The following is a 17,087-nucleotide window of genomic DNA, read 5'->3' as shown; positions in this document are numbered from 1 at the left end:
TCTCCCGGGTCCCCGCGGCGCAGGGCCGCGCTCACAGCCCCAGCCACACCATGAAGTCTCTAAAGAAGGAGTCCCGCTTCAGAATACCCGCAAGCAGATTCTTGGAGGCCGCAGAACTGATTAAAGGTTGGCGCTGGCTGCCTTGGGAGCTCAGGAGAACCCGACAGGGGCTGGGGTTCTTGGATGGGATTCACGACACGGGGCCTGGAGGACGGGGGTGACACCAGGATGGAGGTAAAGATCATGGGGGAATGGGGTATGGAACGAGGCGTACCCCATACCTCAGGGATGTTGTACAAGGCAGCGACCCCCGAAGGGAGGGGGGGCGCAGTGCACAGGGTTTTGGAGTTGGGGACTAGGAGGTAGGGGACTGCCAGAGGCCTCAGGGATCAGTTGTTGGGGAGGTGGCATTGGGCAGGAAGGCACAGGGGACTCTACCTCTAACCAAGTCTTAGGGTGGGACTCGGAAGGCAGGAGCCCTCCACCGGATGAGATGCAGAAGAGTCAGGAAAGAGTTTTCAGCAGGGCGGAGAACAGGAGTCCTTGGGAAAAGAAATTCAGGAAAGAATGCAACTAACATGTTGAGGCCGTGAAACCAACAACTTGGGGAGACTCTTTGGAGGGTGTTACCTAAGAGCCCTGCTGGAAACACCCAGGAGAAAAGCTTAACCCGACCCGTTCTGCCTCCCATGTCTTTCCACCACATACACCCTTTCTGGCTGGATGACCCCTGTCCCATTTGTGTAACCCAGAGACAGTCGCAGACCTGACTGCTCCCTGGCCTCCTCAGCTACCCTCTGGTTGCAGGTGAGAGAGTCACAGGGTGTCTGACAGCAGACTGACCCCCTGAACACGTTCCCATTTGCAACGCACCCCTTCTTCCGTCGCTTTTTGCTGTTGCCATTTACTGGGGGCCTACTGTGTGTGGGCACTGTGCTGTTCACCAACGGTGTCAGTATTCTCTGTGTGATCCCAGCCCACGAGAAACTCAGAATGTAGTGAGGATTCTGCCAGAGGAGAACCGGATAGAGATCAATGCTGTGATATAGGGATCCCTAAGCGGTCAAGGGGGCTCAGAGCACCTGACCCTGGGCATGCTCTTGCAGGCCTTGGGGAGACCCAGAGCCAGTCTCGGGCAGCAGTGACAGTGTGAGAGGAAGGGCAGGTCTGCGGTCAGCAGGGGCCCTGGGGAGGCCTGTTTACTCAGGACAGCTGGCTTTAATCGCTCTTCAAGGTATAAAAGTCAGATGTAGGCTAGATCGAGATGTCGTTTCATGACCTAGTTCTTTTTTTTTTTAATGTTTTATTTATTTCTGAGAGAGAGAGAGAGAGAGAGAGGCAGCATGAGCAGGGGAGGATCAGAGAGAGAGGGAGACACAGAATCCTAAGCAGGCTCCAGGCTCTGAGCTGTCAGCACAGAGCCCGACGCGGGGCTCGAACCCACAAACTGCAAGAGCATGACCTGAGCCGAAGTCGGACGCTCAACCGACTGAGCCACCCAGGCGCCCTCACGATCTAGTTCTTAACGATGGAGAGAGAAAGAGATGGAGAGAAAGAGAGAGTGATAGCTGGGCCCCTAGGTCAGTCAAGGACTTTCCTAGCTGCTGCCTACCAGATTTGAACTTTCTGCAGTAAACAGATTAAGGCAAGATTTATCACTGTGTATTTATTTTTAAGAAGGGGAAATTTAGTTTGTTAAATAGCCCTCGAGTTGAGAACACGCACCAGGGTGAGGAGGAAACAAACCAGAGTGTTGAGTTTAATATATTTTTTTTTTAATGTTTTATTTATTTCTAGGAGAGAGAGAGAGACAGTGTGAGCAGGGGAGGGTCAGAGAGAGAGGGAGTCACAGACTGAAACAGGCTCCAGGCTCTGAGCTGGCAGTCAGCACAGAGCCTGACGCGGGGCTCGAACCCACGAGCTGCGAGATCATGACCTAAGCGAAAGTCGGACCCTTAACCGACTAAGCCACCCAGGCGCCCCCAGAGTGTTGAGTTTAGCAGGCAAGATTCTTTTTTCCCTCCTAAATATCTCAGGGGTCAGTAAGGTAGTAGGACAATACTCCCCCCCCCACCACACCTTTCAATACAATGCAGCTAATCAACACAGGTAATCTCATGCGTCATTTCTTCAAGGTCTCTGAATTATAAGGAAAAAGGCAAGCAAATATTGGGACTAAACCTGGTTAAAGACGTGAGCCCTTTTGGACTCCCAGATCTCTCCCTGCTCATGTTAAGAAACCAGGAAGACTCCCAGAAGTGCCAGATGCCCCTCCCTGATCAGTTAAAGCTTAGGCCTGGTAGGGACAGCCTCTCCTCTTGTGCCCCATGCCCACCTGACCCGAGCATCTTGCTTCCAGCTACCTGGCCCGGCTCTGGCAAAGATGTGTTACCTGACTGCCGCATTCAAGGGGGCTGGCCGGGATCAAGGGAAAATGCCGGCCGGAAGCCCCATTCAGCGTGGGTTTCCAGACACCCCCGCCCCGCCCCCATTCACCTGGCTTACCCTCACTGGATATATCGCTCTGAAATGCGGCTTTCACCAACTCACCCTCCTGGACCCAACCTCCTTCCTGCCAGCAGGAAGACAGATGCTTCAGCCTGAATTTTACAAAGCCATCACGCCCCGGGTTTTCCCTCATCCCCAACATCACCGCCCCCTTCAAGCCTTCTGTGTCACCACTCGCTGCTCCGACCCGCTCCCACCTCCGTTCTGTGACTTCACCAGGAGCACCCCTGTTTGCTGCTCTGCTGGGGCAAAGGCTTCCTCTCCTTCAAGGCCTAATGTAGTCTGGGAAGCTGCCTCTGACCCCTGCAGCCGCTCTCCTGAACCGTTCTTTACAGCCCTAAACCACATGAGCCATGTCCATCTGTTCCCTCTTTGATGAGTAACCAAACACATTGTCTGTGCTGCCACTGACTTAGGCCCTTATGTTCCGCTGGTGTGTGTGTGTGAGCCGCAGTTTTCAGTTTCTCGAGAGGAGCCACATTCTAACCTTTTCCACCATCTTCTCTGTAGTTTATAGCTCAAAGAAGTTGCTTGGTAAATATCCTCTAGGGCGAGTTGATGTTTATTTATTTTTTAAATGTTTATTTTTGAGACATAGAGAGACAGCATGAGTGGGGAAGGGGTAGAGAGAGAGGGAGACACAGAATCTGAAGCAGGTTCCAGGCTCTGAGCTGTCAACACGGAGCCTGATGCGGGGCTTGAACTCACGAACCGCGAGATCATGACCTGAGCCAAAGTCGGACACTTAACCGACTGAGCCACCCAGGCGCCCCGGAGATGAAGTTTAAAATGTATCTATCATTTCAATAAGTACTTTATTAACTAGAACACACCCCTCCCTGACGGTATACTGTAACAGAGCATGTATCGAACTATATCCAAGATAACCTCAGAAAGACCCCAGACCAGAGTTTCACTACTTCCGAAATCTTCAGCAAAGTCAAAGGCTTATAAATTTGCACGTGGTAATTATATACCCACCAGTAAAAAGCACACATCGGGAGATGTCTGATCCCTTGGGAAGATGCAGGGCCAGCTGAGGTGACAGACAAAGGAAGCAAATGTCCTGGAAAACATAAATAATTCCAACATATGTATTTATTTAAAGTCTTTGTGTAAGTGACCTCTGCACCCAATGTGGGACTCAGACTCATGACCCCCGAGATCAAGAGTCACATGCTCCACCGACTGAGCCAGCCAGACACCCCAAATTCCAAAATAGTTATAAAAGCACACCTTCAGCTGTTGCTTTTTCTCTCTTGGGCTACCAGCAACCTTGGTGCCTTTGTAAAGGAGGGAGAGAGGAAGTAGAAATTATAACCTGAGGCTGCATCTCCACACGTGGTGGATGGGACCAGAACTCAGGGTCAAGCTGTTCAGCCGTGTGTGTGTGTGTGTGTGTGTGTGTGTGTGCGCGCGCGCACGCGCACACACACACACACACACATATCATGTGGTTTAACTGACAGATATACCTGGGTTTCTGCTGACCCCGTTGCTGAGGAGATGGACTCAGAGTGATAGGCTGGATTTAGGTTCTAGTGGAATGATTCTGATTTGGGATTTTTGGCTACTGTGGGGGCATTTCCTAAAAACAGTTGATTTTAGGGCCACCTGGGTGGCTCAGTCGGTTGAGCGGCCGACTTCGGCTCAGGTCATGATCTCACACTTGTGAGTTCGAGCCCCATGTCGGGCTCTGTGCTGACAGCTCAGAGCCTGGAGCCTGCTTCTGATTCTGTGTCTCCCTCTCTTTCTGTCCCTCTCCCCCACTCACACTCTGTCTCTCTCTCTTTCTCAATAAATAAACATAACTTTTAAATATTTAATTTAAAAAACACTTGATTTTGACAATCAGAATACTTGCCCTGATGGTTTAGTGATATTGCCCCTTAAAAATTACTCTGAGTAGCAGTGGACCAATCCAAGCTGTGTTTCAACATCCATAAAGGCAGGACTTCGGCTCTCTCGTTGATAATTTGTGTATATCAACTCATTCTAACCCAGGGGGCAGCAGGCAGGAGGACCCAAGCCAGAGAAATGAGATGCATTTGAAACCCGTGAACCCACCTCTGTGGAAGGAAGGCAGGGAACGCGTCCTCACTGGAGAATGACTCGCTCTGTCGCATGAGTACTGAGGGCCAGGCACCTGAGGGACATAGGCTCAGATCTCTCCACTTTCCCCAGTCCCAAGAGCCACTTTTGTCAGCCGCTTCATTCCCACAGTAGACTCCTAACCAGTCCCATCCTCACCCTCACACCCCCTAATCCATTCCTTGCTATGCTATGGCCCACGGGTAAAGACCAAAGTCCTTTACACAGCTCACTAAGCTCTTCCTGACCTGACGTCCGCTCCCCTCTCTGGCCACCACTTCCTACCAGCACCCTCCCCACCCCGCCTTGATGCACTCCAGCTATTTAAAAAATGTGCTCTGAATTCCCAATGCACACACTGTTCTTTTGCCTCTAGGCCTCTTCTCTTTGCAATGTCTGTTCCCCAGTGTCTTTCCCGTGTCTAACTTCAGTTTAAACATCACCTCCCCCAGAAGCCCACCCCAAACCGCCCTGCACACTGGGCTGGGGTCCCCCTGGATGCTTCCATAATGACCCCAGTTCAGTGACCCTGTTTGACAGCCTTGTCTCCCACGGCCTTGTGCTCTTTGAGGCCCAGGACTCTGCCTTATATCCTCAGAACCTAGCACAGTGCCTAGCTGGAGGATGCCTGGCTAAAAGTATGTATTAAATGAAAGAATAGGAAATACATACTCTGGAGGGAATGTTCTGCTTCCCCCAGAGCATCTGCATTTTAGACAGTGTCTTAAGAAACTTGATGCCAAGGTACCTGGGTGGCTTAGGCAGTTAAGCGTTCAACTCAGGTCATGATCTCACAGTTCGTAGGATCGAGCCCCGCGTCAGGCTCTGCACTGACAGTGTAGAGCCTGCTTGGGATCTTCTCCCCTTCTCTCTCTGCCCCTACCCTGCTCACACATGAGCACTGTTTCTCTCTCTCTGAATATAAAATAAATAAACGTTTTTTAAAAAGGTAAGAAAAAAACCTGACGCCTTCACCTAGAACAAGGCACCAGTGCGAGCAATGGGGGAAGGCTGAGAAAACATCAGAAGCACGTAGAGAGTTAAAAAAAAAAAAAAAAATACGGTTTCCCCCGGCCCTGGCTCCACACAGCAGCCAGAAGCTGTATGTGTAAAACTCTCCAGAACATAGTCAGGCAGACATCTGCCTAATATTTGAGAACCACTGATTTAGTCCAGCCTTCTCTTTTTACAAAAAGGAAAGAGACCAGGAAGGGGGAAGTGATGTACGTAGCCAAGGTTTTAAAGCTTATACGTAGCACAGCCCGGAATTAGGTATCTTCTGATCTGCACTTCAAAAGACTCAGTCGCTGTAACATGCTGGGGGTAATGGGGGGGGGGGATATTCAAGAGAGAACTCAAGCCACCTTGGCAGGCTCTGCTGTCTGTGCAGGTGCTAAGGTCTGCCTCTCACCATGAAATCTAATAGAGGTACTGTAAGTCAGAATATGTTATAGAGCTGTATTGTAATATACATCATATGTTAGAAATATACATCTATCTCAGCACTTGTACTTTTCTGCTTCTCTTCAGAAAGGAAGCGGGCAAAGTTACCTGAACAGGCCACACCCCCTGTTCAGGAAGAGCCTGAGTCTGTTAGCAGTGTCCTCCAAGGGGGTGACATCCTGGCTTTAGCCATTAAGAAGGAAGACTTGAAGAAGGTAAGGATAAAGTCAAGGGATCCCTTCGCCGCAGGAACTGGCCCGGGTTTTGGGTGGTCTAGAATATCAACCGTGTCCACTGTATCTCTACCACCTCCCTACTCAGAGGGAGCGTCTAATTCCATGGAGAAGTTGAGCACAAATTCTTTTCACTTTTGCATCTAAATTTTTTTTTAATATTTATTTTTGAGAGAGAGCGACCAAATGCAAGCAGGGGAGGGTCAGAGAGAGAGGGAGACACAGAATCTGAGGCAGGCTCCAAGCTCTGAGCGAGCTGTCAGTGCAGAGCCCGATGTGGGGCTCGAACCCACAAACCATGAGATCATGCCCTGAGCCGAAATCCAGAGTCGGACACTTAACCCACTGAGACACCCAGGCACCCTCATTTCTGCACCTAAAGAAATTTACTATGTTGTTTGTTTTAACGCTTCTGAGATTGATCTAGAACCCCAGGGAAATGAGATGTTGAGGTGACTTGCTTCCCCTAGGAGGCCAGTGTCCATAATCCCCATTTCACAGAAGGGAAAATGAATTTGAGAAGCATGTTAGGGAGGTGGATAAAGGCACTAAACCCTAACCCCACGCTTTACCTGGAAGAGTCAACCACCTGTCACCTGAACTGTCTGGAGGCATTAGATGTTTTGTAAATTTTTTTCCCTCCAGGAGATTACTAAGTAGTAAGTCTGTTGCAACGGCATTTCCTCGACAGAGCATATGGCCAGAGCTGGAGAAACAGATTTGTCAGCCTTCAGGAATTCCACCAAGAATTAGGACAGAGGAGATGGGTGGCGTTTTCCAACTCCTGATCTCAAGTGGAATTCTCCTCTTTTGTTCTTTAGTGTTTTTGGTTTTTTGTTTGTTTGTTTGTTTTTAGCAACACATTCCTCGCTTTATTGAGATCCAAGATAGACCTGTCGTCACCCAGAAATTTATCATCCGTAAACTCAAACCGAAGGATCACAAGAAGGTCTGCCACTTCGTAGCACATCCTGCGACCCCAGATGCAGCCACAAAGCCCCTGGACTACTCTGGTATGCCCGGCCTTGACCCTGGCCTCGCTGGCCTCTGCATTCAGCAGAGGAACGGCCTTGAGGGAAAGCAGAGTCGCCCCCGCATTCCCCCCCCCCCGAAACATTTACAGGAGCTGCTCTTTCCCCTGCCCTTCTCCCCAGGTCCGGGTGACAGTTTCCATGGCTGTGACCAGATTCTGCCTCACCACATCTTGGGGACTCTTCAGGACTTTAAGAGAATCGCAGTGGCTCGAGGGAACACCCAGGTTTGTTTAAACAGAGCTGCTCGGGCGCGGGAAGTCCCCAAAGTCACGTCCATCTTCACCACCCAGCACAGTCAGGCAGGACCGGGGCTTGAGAGAGACACTTCAGTCTCTGGTTCCCGGAATCTGAAGTGAAAGCGACTCTCCCCCCGCCTTGAAATAGTGAAGCCACCTTAAGCTAGTTCAGCTGAAGTCAGGAAGTCACTCTAAGGATACAGAGGTGCCCCAAGGGATCCCGAAACAAGTGCGAAGCCTGAGAGGCATCAGGGCTCAGGGCTCACACTCCTTCGCTGCCCTCTACTCCCCTGTGCACCGGTTTCATTTTCTGTTCTCCCAAGGCTGGCCTGCTCTCGTCTCCCATCCATGGGGCGGAGGACAGAGGTTTCCATCAGCTCCCAGGGCCACATGTCTGTCTGTCTGTCTGACTTTCCCATTACATGGTGCTCTGCCGTCTCTCAGTTCCTTTGCTCTCCTGGTACCAGGCGAAACATCTCTGATCAGTCTCGTGCTAAGGGGCCTGGGGTCCTATAAAAATGGCTCTGTCACCCTGCAGGTGAAGGTGTCCGTCCCCCCCCATCAGCATCACTTGCAAGGACAGATACACTAAGAGTTGCCGACCACAGTCTCAGAGCAAAGGTTCCCCTCTGGAAGCGAGGGAACTGACACGGGCTTCCAAGGCCCCCTGATTCTGTCCCTCACTACCTTGGGGTCCAGGAGAGGAGGGACTCTGAGCAGAGTGGGGGGAGGGCAGGAGGTTGGGGTGGAAGATGTCTCCGCTTAGCCCCAGCTCAGCGCCTCCTCGCCACCTTCCACATGCTCTCTGCATACTTTTTACTTACTGACTGACTTATTTGTTTGTTTATATATTTGTTTATTTCGAGGAGGAGGGGTAAAGGGCAGAGGGAGAGGGAGACTCTTTTTTTCCCCAAAAAAAACTCTATTTAAATTCTAGGTAGCTAACATATAGTACATCATTGGTTTCAGGAGTAGAATTTGGTGATTCATCACTTACATGCAACACCTGTTGCTCATCCTAACTGGTGCCCTCCTTAGTACCCATCCCCCATCTAGCCCATCCCCCCACCTCCCTCCATCAGTCCTCAGTTTGTTCTCTGTCTGGCAGTCTCTCATGGTTCTTTTCCCTCTCTTTCTCTTTTTTTTTTCTCTCCCCTCCCATATGTTCATCCGTTTTGTTTCCTGAACTGCACATGTGAGCGAAATCCTGTGGTATTTGTCTTTCTCTGACTGACTCATTTCTCCCAGCATTACACACTCTAGCTCCATCCACATCGCTGCAAATGACAAGAGAGAGTCTAAAGCAGGCTCCACACCCAGCGCGAGCCCAACGTGGGGCTCGATCTCACAACCGAGCGTGAGATTATGACCTGAGCTGAAAGCAGAGTTGGACGCTTGCCCAACTGAGCCACCCAGGTGCCCCCTCGGTGTCCTTTTTAGCTGGCTAAGCTGATACACACCCCGCCCTGTCTGGTGACCCTCATCTCAGCGAAAGAAGAGCCAAAGCAGAAAGCCCCACAAGAGGAGAAGGAGAAGCCACATCCCTGGGCCCCACCCCCTCAGCACAACTTTCTCCGAAACTGGAAGCGCCACCTAGCCTTGCGGAAGAAGCAGCAGGAAGCCCTGAGTGGTGAGCCCAGTGGCCGGGACTCCCAGTGCGCCTGCCTCCCTCATCCTTCTGTCCCTCCCCCTGGCCAGAGCCCGGGTTCAGGCTGGCCACATGGGTGCCGTCCACTCCCGGGGGCTTCCTGCAGTCAGCGGGGCCTGAAATCAGCCCAGCGACGGGGCCTGGCCCGGGGTGGGGGGGAAGGCCGTTCGCCCTGACTCGATGGAGGGCTGCATTCTTGGCTCGCTCCATCTAGAACGCCTGCAGAAGCCTGTGGGCGAACTCCTCATGCACACGGGGGAGACCTACAGGCAGATCCAGGAGGAGCGGGAGCTCATTGACCGAGCACTTCTGACGCAGCACGACGGGAAGGTGAGGACAGAGTCTCCAGAGGCTCTGGGATGAGGCGGTCCGGACACGGGGATGGCTGCCTCTGGCTGCACAAGTCGGGGGCACACACAAAAAATCCGCTTGTTTGAAAGGCATCATCAAGCCCTCAAGACCTTTCCTACATCCCATTATGGGTCCTGTTGTTGGCATTCAGGGCCTGGCGAGCTAAGTTGCTCAGCCTGTGGTGGTCAGTGGTAGTCAGCTTGAGGAGAAAGATATCACAGGTACTGAGTTCCTAGAACAGTCTCAGCGTTGCCTCCTAAAAACCGAGGCTCGCGCTTTCAGATGACCCAGGCCACGCACCGTATTCTGGTTCGTCAGTGCGGGGGCCTGTGTCGGCCCGCACCGTCTGTCTGGGGCTGCAGCGGGGTGCCCTGAGAACAAAACAGGCACTTCCTCCCTGCTCTCAGGGCAGCAGCAAGTCCCCCAGGGGGAACATCTGCGGCCTGCGACACTCTTGTCCCCCCCCCGGGCTCCCCCCACCTCCACCAGCCTCTCCCCAAAGTGTCCAGGTGACCTGACTCATGCATCCTTCCTTGCCAGAACTATGAGGAGACCAGCGGGTTCTGGAGTCGGCTGGAATACCTGGGAGACGAAATGACGGGTCTGGTCATGACAAAGACGAAAGCTCAGCGTGGCCTCCTGGAGCCCATCACGCGCGTCAGGAAGCCCCGCTGCATCCAGGCGGAGACAGGTGGGGGGAGGGGCGGAAGCCATCAGCATGGGGCGGGCCGGGGCGGGGGACAGCGTGGCTGTGCAGTGAGAACGGCCTGAGACGGAGGTCCAGTCCCCCTGCAGTGATGGGGAGGCGAGCTGGAGCGCGGGCTGTAGGGCTGCTCTGTCTACGCGGCCCCCATGGCCGTTGGGGCCATTGAGCACCTGGGACATGGCTTGCGTGAACTCAAGTGCGCTGCAAGTGTCACTGGGCTTCAAAGGTCACTACCCCTATAAAATACAAAACGTTAGCTTTACGTTACTAATCATGGTTATATTGATTACGTATCGAAATGATACTATTTTTGATCTGTTGGGTGATACGAGGTTACTAAAGTTAGTTTCACCCATTTTTACCTTTTTCGGTGTGGCATCTAGAAGCTTTGAGGTTACACCGGTGGTTTGCATGTGTGGTTTGCGTGGTATTTCTGTGTGGCTGAGCTGTTCTAAAGGCCGCTGGGCTGCCTGGGTCCAGACCCCTGCTGTGTTGGGTTTGTGAGCTCCAGTGAGTTACTTAACCTCTCTGGTCCTTCCGTTTCCCCATCTATAAAGTACTGCCGGACACGAGACTGTTAAATGACACAGGACATGTATTTGAGAGGCTTGGGCCTGTTAAGACAGTCAAATGCAGCTGCTATTGTTATTATAATCCTAAGGTTTATGGGTGTGCCAGCTGGTTTTGTGGGCATCTTGAGGAGGGCTGGAGACGCCATAGGTACGGGGCAGGAGGACCAGACCCCAGCAGCCCAGGGAGGCTGGAGTTTCCCCTTTCCCAGCAGTGGTGCCGGGATGGGTGTTCTCAGGGCCCTGATGGTGGGTGGGGAAGATGCCATCACAGCAGTCTGTGCTGAGGGTCCCTGGACCCTGATGCTCTAGGCCTGCCGGCCCAGAAGGATGCTTGGTACCGCTATACCTGGGACCGGAGTCTGTTCCTGATCTACCGACGCAAGGAGCTGCAGCGCCTCATGGCCGAGCTGGATTTCAGCCAGCAGGTCAGCACCCCTCTGTGTCTGGAAGCCCGTTCCCGGTAGGCCTGTCTCCAGCCAGCTAACCTTCCCTTTCTCGGTCTCTCTGAGGATATCGATGGCCTGGAGGTGGTGGGCGAAGGACAGCCTTTCACAACTGTCACCGTGGAGGACTATTCAGTGTTTAACAGGAGCCAGGAAAGTTCCTCTGAAGACACGGTGTTCTCGTGAGTCGGGCTGCGCCCTAGGGGGAGAGGTTGGGGGAAGAGTGGCCTCCCCCGGCACCCCCAGTAGAAAAGGGCAGACTCCCCGCCCTGAAATCTGGCTGAGGCCTCCAGCCCGGCCTCTCAGTGGGCCCCTTTCCAACACCTGCGCCAGCTCTTCTGTGACCATCTGGTCCCTTCCAGCAACCAGCCCCTAATGGGGATTTCCCAGCCATTCCTTTGCTGGGAAACGCCGCGCACGCCGGGAGGCGATGCGCAAAGAGTCTCAGCGTCCAGGAAGCGCCCACCTGCAGGAAGATAGCAGGATAAAGCTGAACCCAAGGGGAGCCATCAGAGGGCAGAGCCGGGCACCTCTTCAGGCCTGGCAGCCGTTTCCGTGGGCTGCGCATGGCAAGACCGCGGTAGCCTCGGGGAAACTAAGTCCTTGGCTTTTCTTACAGAGACTTACTGGCCAATTACCCTGACATGGCCCCCATGCCTGTTCTTGGCCCTTCCCTGCTGTTCTGTGGGAAGCCGGCTTGCTGGATCAGAGGCAGTAACCCAGGGGACAAGGTAAAACTGCCTTCGCCCTCACCTCCCTGATGGAAGGGCTTCCCTCAGGCGCAGTCACAAGGACCCGGGCAAATCACCTCTTTGCATTTTTTATCTGGTCGTGCATTCAGCACGTCTGAAAATGGTAACAGCAACACTAACTTAAGCCAGAGGGAAATCACAAGACTGTAAAAAAAGAGACTGTCACAAGCCACCCAGCTTGTACCTAGCCCCCCAAGCATGTAAATAAGCGAAACCTCTAGAACAGGTATGTCTTTGAGAAGGTTCTAGAGGAGCAGGATTGCTCCTCCTCAGAGACAAAATCTGTTTTTTCTCCCCCCGGCGTGCCGTGGATGGCGGCCTCAGAGACAGCCGCGATCGGGGTACGGTGACCGCACCCTGAGAGCAGCTGGACCCTGGAGGGCCAAACCCAAACACGTCCCTGGGCCAACAAGGATGAATCGGTCGCCCTCGGCCAGAACCTCCCTCAAAGCCATTTCTCACACGTCTCCTTCCCCAGAAGCATGTTGGAATTGCTGTCCGCTTGACCTTCGAAACTCTAGAAAGGGAGAAGACCTCTTCGGAACTGACTGTGGTCAACAATGGCACCGCGGCCATTCGCTACAACTGGAGGAGGCGCTCGCAGCTGGACTCCTTCCAAGACCTGAAGAGGAACAGGATGCAGCGCTTTTACTTTAACAACCGAGAAGGTACCTCGCCGCCCTCCTCTCGAGGCTCCCATCCATCCATGGCCTGCAAGGAACCAGAGTTTAGCTCAGGTTCCTGCGAGTTTTGAGCCCCTCTCCTTCTCCCCTCCCCCCCCTCCTCCTTTCCATTTCTTCTGCAAATCGAGTCCTCTCCTAACTGTTCTCGTCTGCCAGGGAACAGTCGGGAACGCAGAGAGACACACTCACCAGGGAGCAGAAACTGTCTAGGGGTTCAGTTACCTCTATGTTCAGGCCTGAGCCTGGGATGACCCCCCCACCCCCACCCCATCCCTGTTTGCCTGGGACTTGGCCAGTTTTTGCACAGGAAGTCAAAAGTCCTGCTGCCCAGAAAACCCCTCGGTTCTGGTTACCACCCTGCCCGGGACACAAAGGCTTAGGGCTCAGTTCATACAAGCCGGCTTGGGGCTCTGCTAGCTCCTGGGTGGTGAAAACCGCTGCCTCTGCCCCTCTCAGGTGTGATTCTGCCTGGAGAGACGAAAACCTTCACCTTCTCCTTCAAGTCTCTGAACGCTGGCGTGTTCAGGGAATGCTGGGTGTTTGGAACCCACCCCACCCTGTTAGGAGGCGCCCTCCTGCAGGTCAACCTCCATGCAGTCTCCCTGACCCAGGACATTTTTAAGGAAGAGAGGAAGTTACTGAAGGTAACCCAGGATATCGGGGGACCCCGCCCTCCCATGGACACCAGATAAGTTCCCCCAATCTTCTTCCTGGCACTGCCTGCAGGGCTCTTATTTCTCCTAGCCTATGAGGTGAATTTTTCACCAACAGGCAGCTGTTTTTAGCGACAAACACTCCCCAGGTCTTTGTGATGTAAAAGATGTGTGGGGGGGGGGGACAGCTTGGTGTCCCCACCCTGACTGGAGGCAAGCCGACCTGCTTGAAGTACTGTTTGTTCACTGCTGTCTGATGCTGGCCAGCAGGGTTGGATTTAGCCTTCAGAACCAGAGAGAACGACTTCCCCAGTAGGGCTGTCACGGGGAGGGAGAGTGAGGTAGGCACTGGGAGTCTGCGGCCTGGCCCCCAGTCAGTTCCAGAACTGACCGGCTGGTCCTATGCCTCCGGGCATTCTATAGAAAGCTCTGCTTCTGTTTTTTTGTTTTGTTTTTGTTTTTGTCTTTTACCATGGCCCCCAATTATAAGCCAACTACTTTAACCAGGGCTCAGCCCGAGGCGAGCACAAAATTTTTTTTACACTTGTTTATTTTTGAGAGACAGAGAGAGAGCACAAGTGGGGGAGGGGCAGAGGGAGAAGGAGACACAGAATCCGAAGCAGGCTCCAGGCTCTGAGCTGTCAGCACAGAGCCCGACGCTTGAACTCACAAACCGTGGATCATGACTTGAGCTGAAGTCGGACGCTTAACCGACTGAGCCACCCAGGCGCCCCACGAATATTTTTGATAAATGTCATGTCTGCTTGACTTGCCGACTGCGGGACCTAGCTGTCACACGAGATGCCCCTCCACAGTGGGGCCAAGCCACATTCCCAGCAGGGCCCAAACCGGGTGGCCCCTGCCCCTTGCCCCTCTTCCTGATCTGGGGAGAAATGCTGACTGTGTGACCTTCTGGCCCCCACGAGGAAGCAACTTCTCTGGGGCTGGCGTCCCCCCTACATGCTTTTAGCCTATTGATGTTTGGAGGTACTGAGGGGTTTTTGAGTCTGGAAACAGGAGCGTATGTCCGTGTGACAGAGACAGACCGATGGAGAGAGTTCAGCCCCTAGGAAGGCACTGAGCCCTGAGGGCCCTGGCTCCCCTGGAGGGTGCAGTGTGGGTACTGAAAGGCTGAGCTGCCATCTTGTCCCACCTTCCCTTCCCCAGGACAAGCTGGCTGCCCATGAAGCGGTGACCGTCGTGGAGAGCGTGCTGCAGGAGCTCCTGAGCGGGGTCCTGACCCCAGAGCGTGCACAGTCGCCCATGGACGCCTATATCACTGAGGAGGACTTGTTCCACCACAGGAACCCTCAGGTAGAGGCCCAGCGCGGGCCCCTGCGCCCTCACACCTACGCCCAGACCTGTTCCGAGCGTCTTCCCTGAGTAACTCCCTTTCTTCTCATCACCCAGCTCTGTGACGGGAGTACTATTTACATCCTCGCTTTACAATGAGTAAACTGAGGCCCAGGGCGGTAAAGCCATTTGCCCAAGATAACTTAGCAATCCAGCAGATGCTTGGTCAGAACAGGGCTTCACAAACTCCTTCATTCAGGGCCGCCTGGGTGGCTCAGTCGGTTAAGCGTCCGACTTCGGCTCAGATCATTATTTCACAGTCCATTTGAGCCCCACGTCGGGCTCTGTGCTGACAGCTCGGAGCCTGGAGCCTGCTTCGGATTCTGTGTCTCCCTCCGACCAAGCTCTCTCTGTCTCTCAAAAATAAATAAATGTTAAAAAAAAATTTAAAAACTTCTCCATTCAAACCTGATCTTACCTGGGATTGCAAATGCAAGCAAAAGCATTATGTTGGAGATGCTCAGGCCGAAGGGGATGCTCAGGGCCACTCTGGCCACTGAGGGCTCCCGCCGGCTGCCTCCCCGCAGCCCCCCACCGGCACCCTTGAGGGATGGGAAAACGGGAGCAGGCTTGCTGGGACTCCCGGTGCCCCACGCCCTGGCCTCCCTGACACGTGTCTTCCCTTTGCCTTTGCTGCAGCTGCATTACCAGCACCAAGTGGTGCAAAACCTGCACAGGTTGTGGCACCAGTACTTGATGCCGCCCCCCAAGGCCGAGGAGGCCGGGCCCAGCGAGGAGGAGTGCCGCCGCAGCTCCAGGGCCTGGGCCGCCTACTCGGAGAAGGTGTCCGTGAACGTGGAGCCCTCAGCGCGCTCTAAGAGCCCAGTCTCGGAATCCCAGGTGCCCCGCCAGGAGAGCGAGGCCTTCAAGGGCTCCCGAGATGCATCAGGGTCCCAGAAGCCGGGAGCAGGGGCTCAGAATTCTCAGCGGAAGAGCATTATGGAGGAGATCCTGGTGGAGGAGGGCCCAGACCTGGGGAGCACCAAGAGCCCCTGGGAGCTGGAAGGCCTTTCCCCGCCTGAGTGGAGCCTCTGTTTGGAGGATTTCAGAAAGGTGCTCCCCCGACCCTGAAGCGGTTGGTAGGAGGGCGCCCTGGTGGAGGCGGCAGTGCCCTGAGGGAGGGCCCCAGCAGTCCCCTTTGCCCCCCGGTGGGAGAAGAAACAAACCCTTCTAAAGACTCAGAGAAAGCAGTCTCCTGGGTCATCTCGTTTTGTCTCGGGCGCCCAGGCCACCACAGCGTAGGAGGGCTTCCCTCTCTGACCCGGGCACACGTCGGAGAAGCGGTTCGTGGGTACATATTCCTAGGGGAGGTCCACCCTCCACGGCTGCACCCCCACCATGGCTTTCGGTCCCCACTGCACGAGGCCCATCACTAGAGGACTCAGGGACCCTTGGTGTCCTGGGCGGAATGGCCGCTCACGCCACCTACACCCCTGCTAGGCAGTGGTGGAACTCCCCGAGGAGAGCCAGAGGGAGGACGCCCTGATCAGGCTGAACAGAGCAGCCCTAGAGCTGTGCCAGGAGCGGAGGCCCCTGCAGTCTGACTTCCTGCACCAGATGTGGTAGGTACCCCCCCCGCCCCCCCCGCAGAGCCAGGCTTGTCCCCCACGTGGTGGCTGTCTGACGGCCTGCGGTTCTGGGCAGCCTGTCCTCGGTTGCACAGAGGTACTGCAGACGCTCCGCCCTGTGGCGCCAGCCGCGGCCACCCTTTTCCTGAGCGGAGGAGGCAGCTGGCCTCTCTTTCCCGGCCCCTCTCCTCGTTCCTTCTCAACGAGCAGAGGAATGGGCCCAGGGGAAACCAGAGGGCAGCAAGAAGAAGAGCACAGGCCGCAAAAAGCCTCACTTCTTGTTTGGAACTTGCTTGGTTGTGCAGGCGTGCCTTCAGCGAGGGCGCTCGGGAAAACTCGCAGAAGGCCCCCCCTCCCTCCCCGGCTCCCATAGGGCCTCACCCTAGTCTAGTCTCAAGCCAGAGCCCAGACTAACCGAACCCTAGTCCCAGGCCACTCTTTCCCAGCTGCTGCCTGAAGGGAGCCAGGTCCGCATCTGAGCACTGGCACGGGACCTGGTGAGGCTGCTTGGTTAGACAGGGCGTGGCCCCTCGATGCTGGCCCTTGGCAGCGGTGTCCCGGGAGGGGAGGACCCACGCCTCTGCCCTTTCAAGGGCAGACGCGGGGTGACGGCTCTCTCCAGGATGCCCCGCCTTCTAGTCTGCAGCTCTGGCGGGATGTGATTGACGGCCTGGTGAGCCATTCCCTGTGGCTGAGGGCTCTGCTGGGCCTGCCTGAGAAGGAGACCATCTACTTGGAGCTATCGGAAGAGCAAGGTCAGACTGCACCCACGCACTGTGTGGCCTCCCCCCCCCCCCCCCCCCCCCCGCTCAC

General features: G+C 54.6%; 1 protein-coding gene across 1 annotated transcript in view; it reads left to right on the top strand.

Moving 5' to 3' along the window:
• The first annotated feature begins 8 nt into the window (after window positions 1-8).
• The window catches only part of MYCBPAP (MYCBP associated protein), a 19,842-nt gene continuing 2,763 nt past the window's right edge, over window positions 9-17,087 (top strand). The window contains exons 1-16 of the mRNA XM_077776784.1: window positions 9-126; window positions 6,130-6,257; window positions 7,132-7,288; window positions 7,430-7,533; window positions 8,986-9,175; window positions 9,408-9,523; window positions 10,085-10,235; window positions 11,132-11,247; window positions 11,332-11,447; window positions 11,885-11,996; window positions 12,496-12,685; window positions 13,157-13,344; window positions 14,521-14,667; window positions 15,346-15,759; window positions 16,147-16,268; window positions 16,914-17,029. Coding sequence (XP_077632910.1) covers window positions 51-126; window positions 6,130-6,257; window positions 7,132-7,288; window positions 7,430-7,533; window positions 8,986-9,175; window positions 9,408-9,523; window positions 10,085-10,235; window positions 11,132-11,247; window positions 11,332-11,447; window positions 11,885-11,996; window positions 12,496-12,685; window positions 13,157-13,344; window positions 14,521-14,667; window positions 15,346-15,759; window positions 16,147-16,268; window positions 16,914-17,029 — 2,443 coding nt within the window. The 5' untranslated portion in view covers window positions 9-50. The remainder of the gene's footprint in view (window positions 127-6,129; window positions 6,258-7,131; window positions 7,289-7,429; window positions 7,534-8,985; window positions 9,176-9,407; window positions 9,524-10,084; window positions 10,236-11,131; window positions 11,248-11,331; window positions 11,448-11,884; window positions 11,997-12,495; window positions 12,686-13,156; window positions 13,345-14,520; window positions 14,668-15,345; window positions 15,760-16,146; window positions 16,269-16,913; window positions 17,030-17,087) is intronic.

The sequence above is a fragment of the Crocuta crocuta genome, unplaced genomic scaffold (assembly GCF_008692635.1).
Source record: "Crocuta crocuta isolate KB4526 unplaced genomic scaffold, BGI_CrCroc_1.0 scaffold352, whole genome shotgun sequence".
NCBI classification, from domain to species: Eukaryota; Metazoa; Chordata; class Mammalia; order Carnivora; family Hyaenidae; genus Crocuta; species Crocuta crocuta.
The sequence above is the reverse complement of the archived record's forward strand: the minus strand, read 5'-3'. Positions and strand labels throughout refer to the sequence as shown.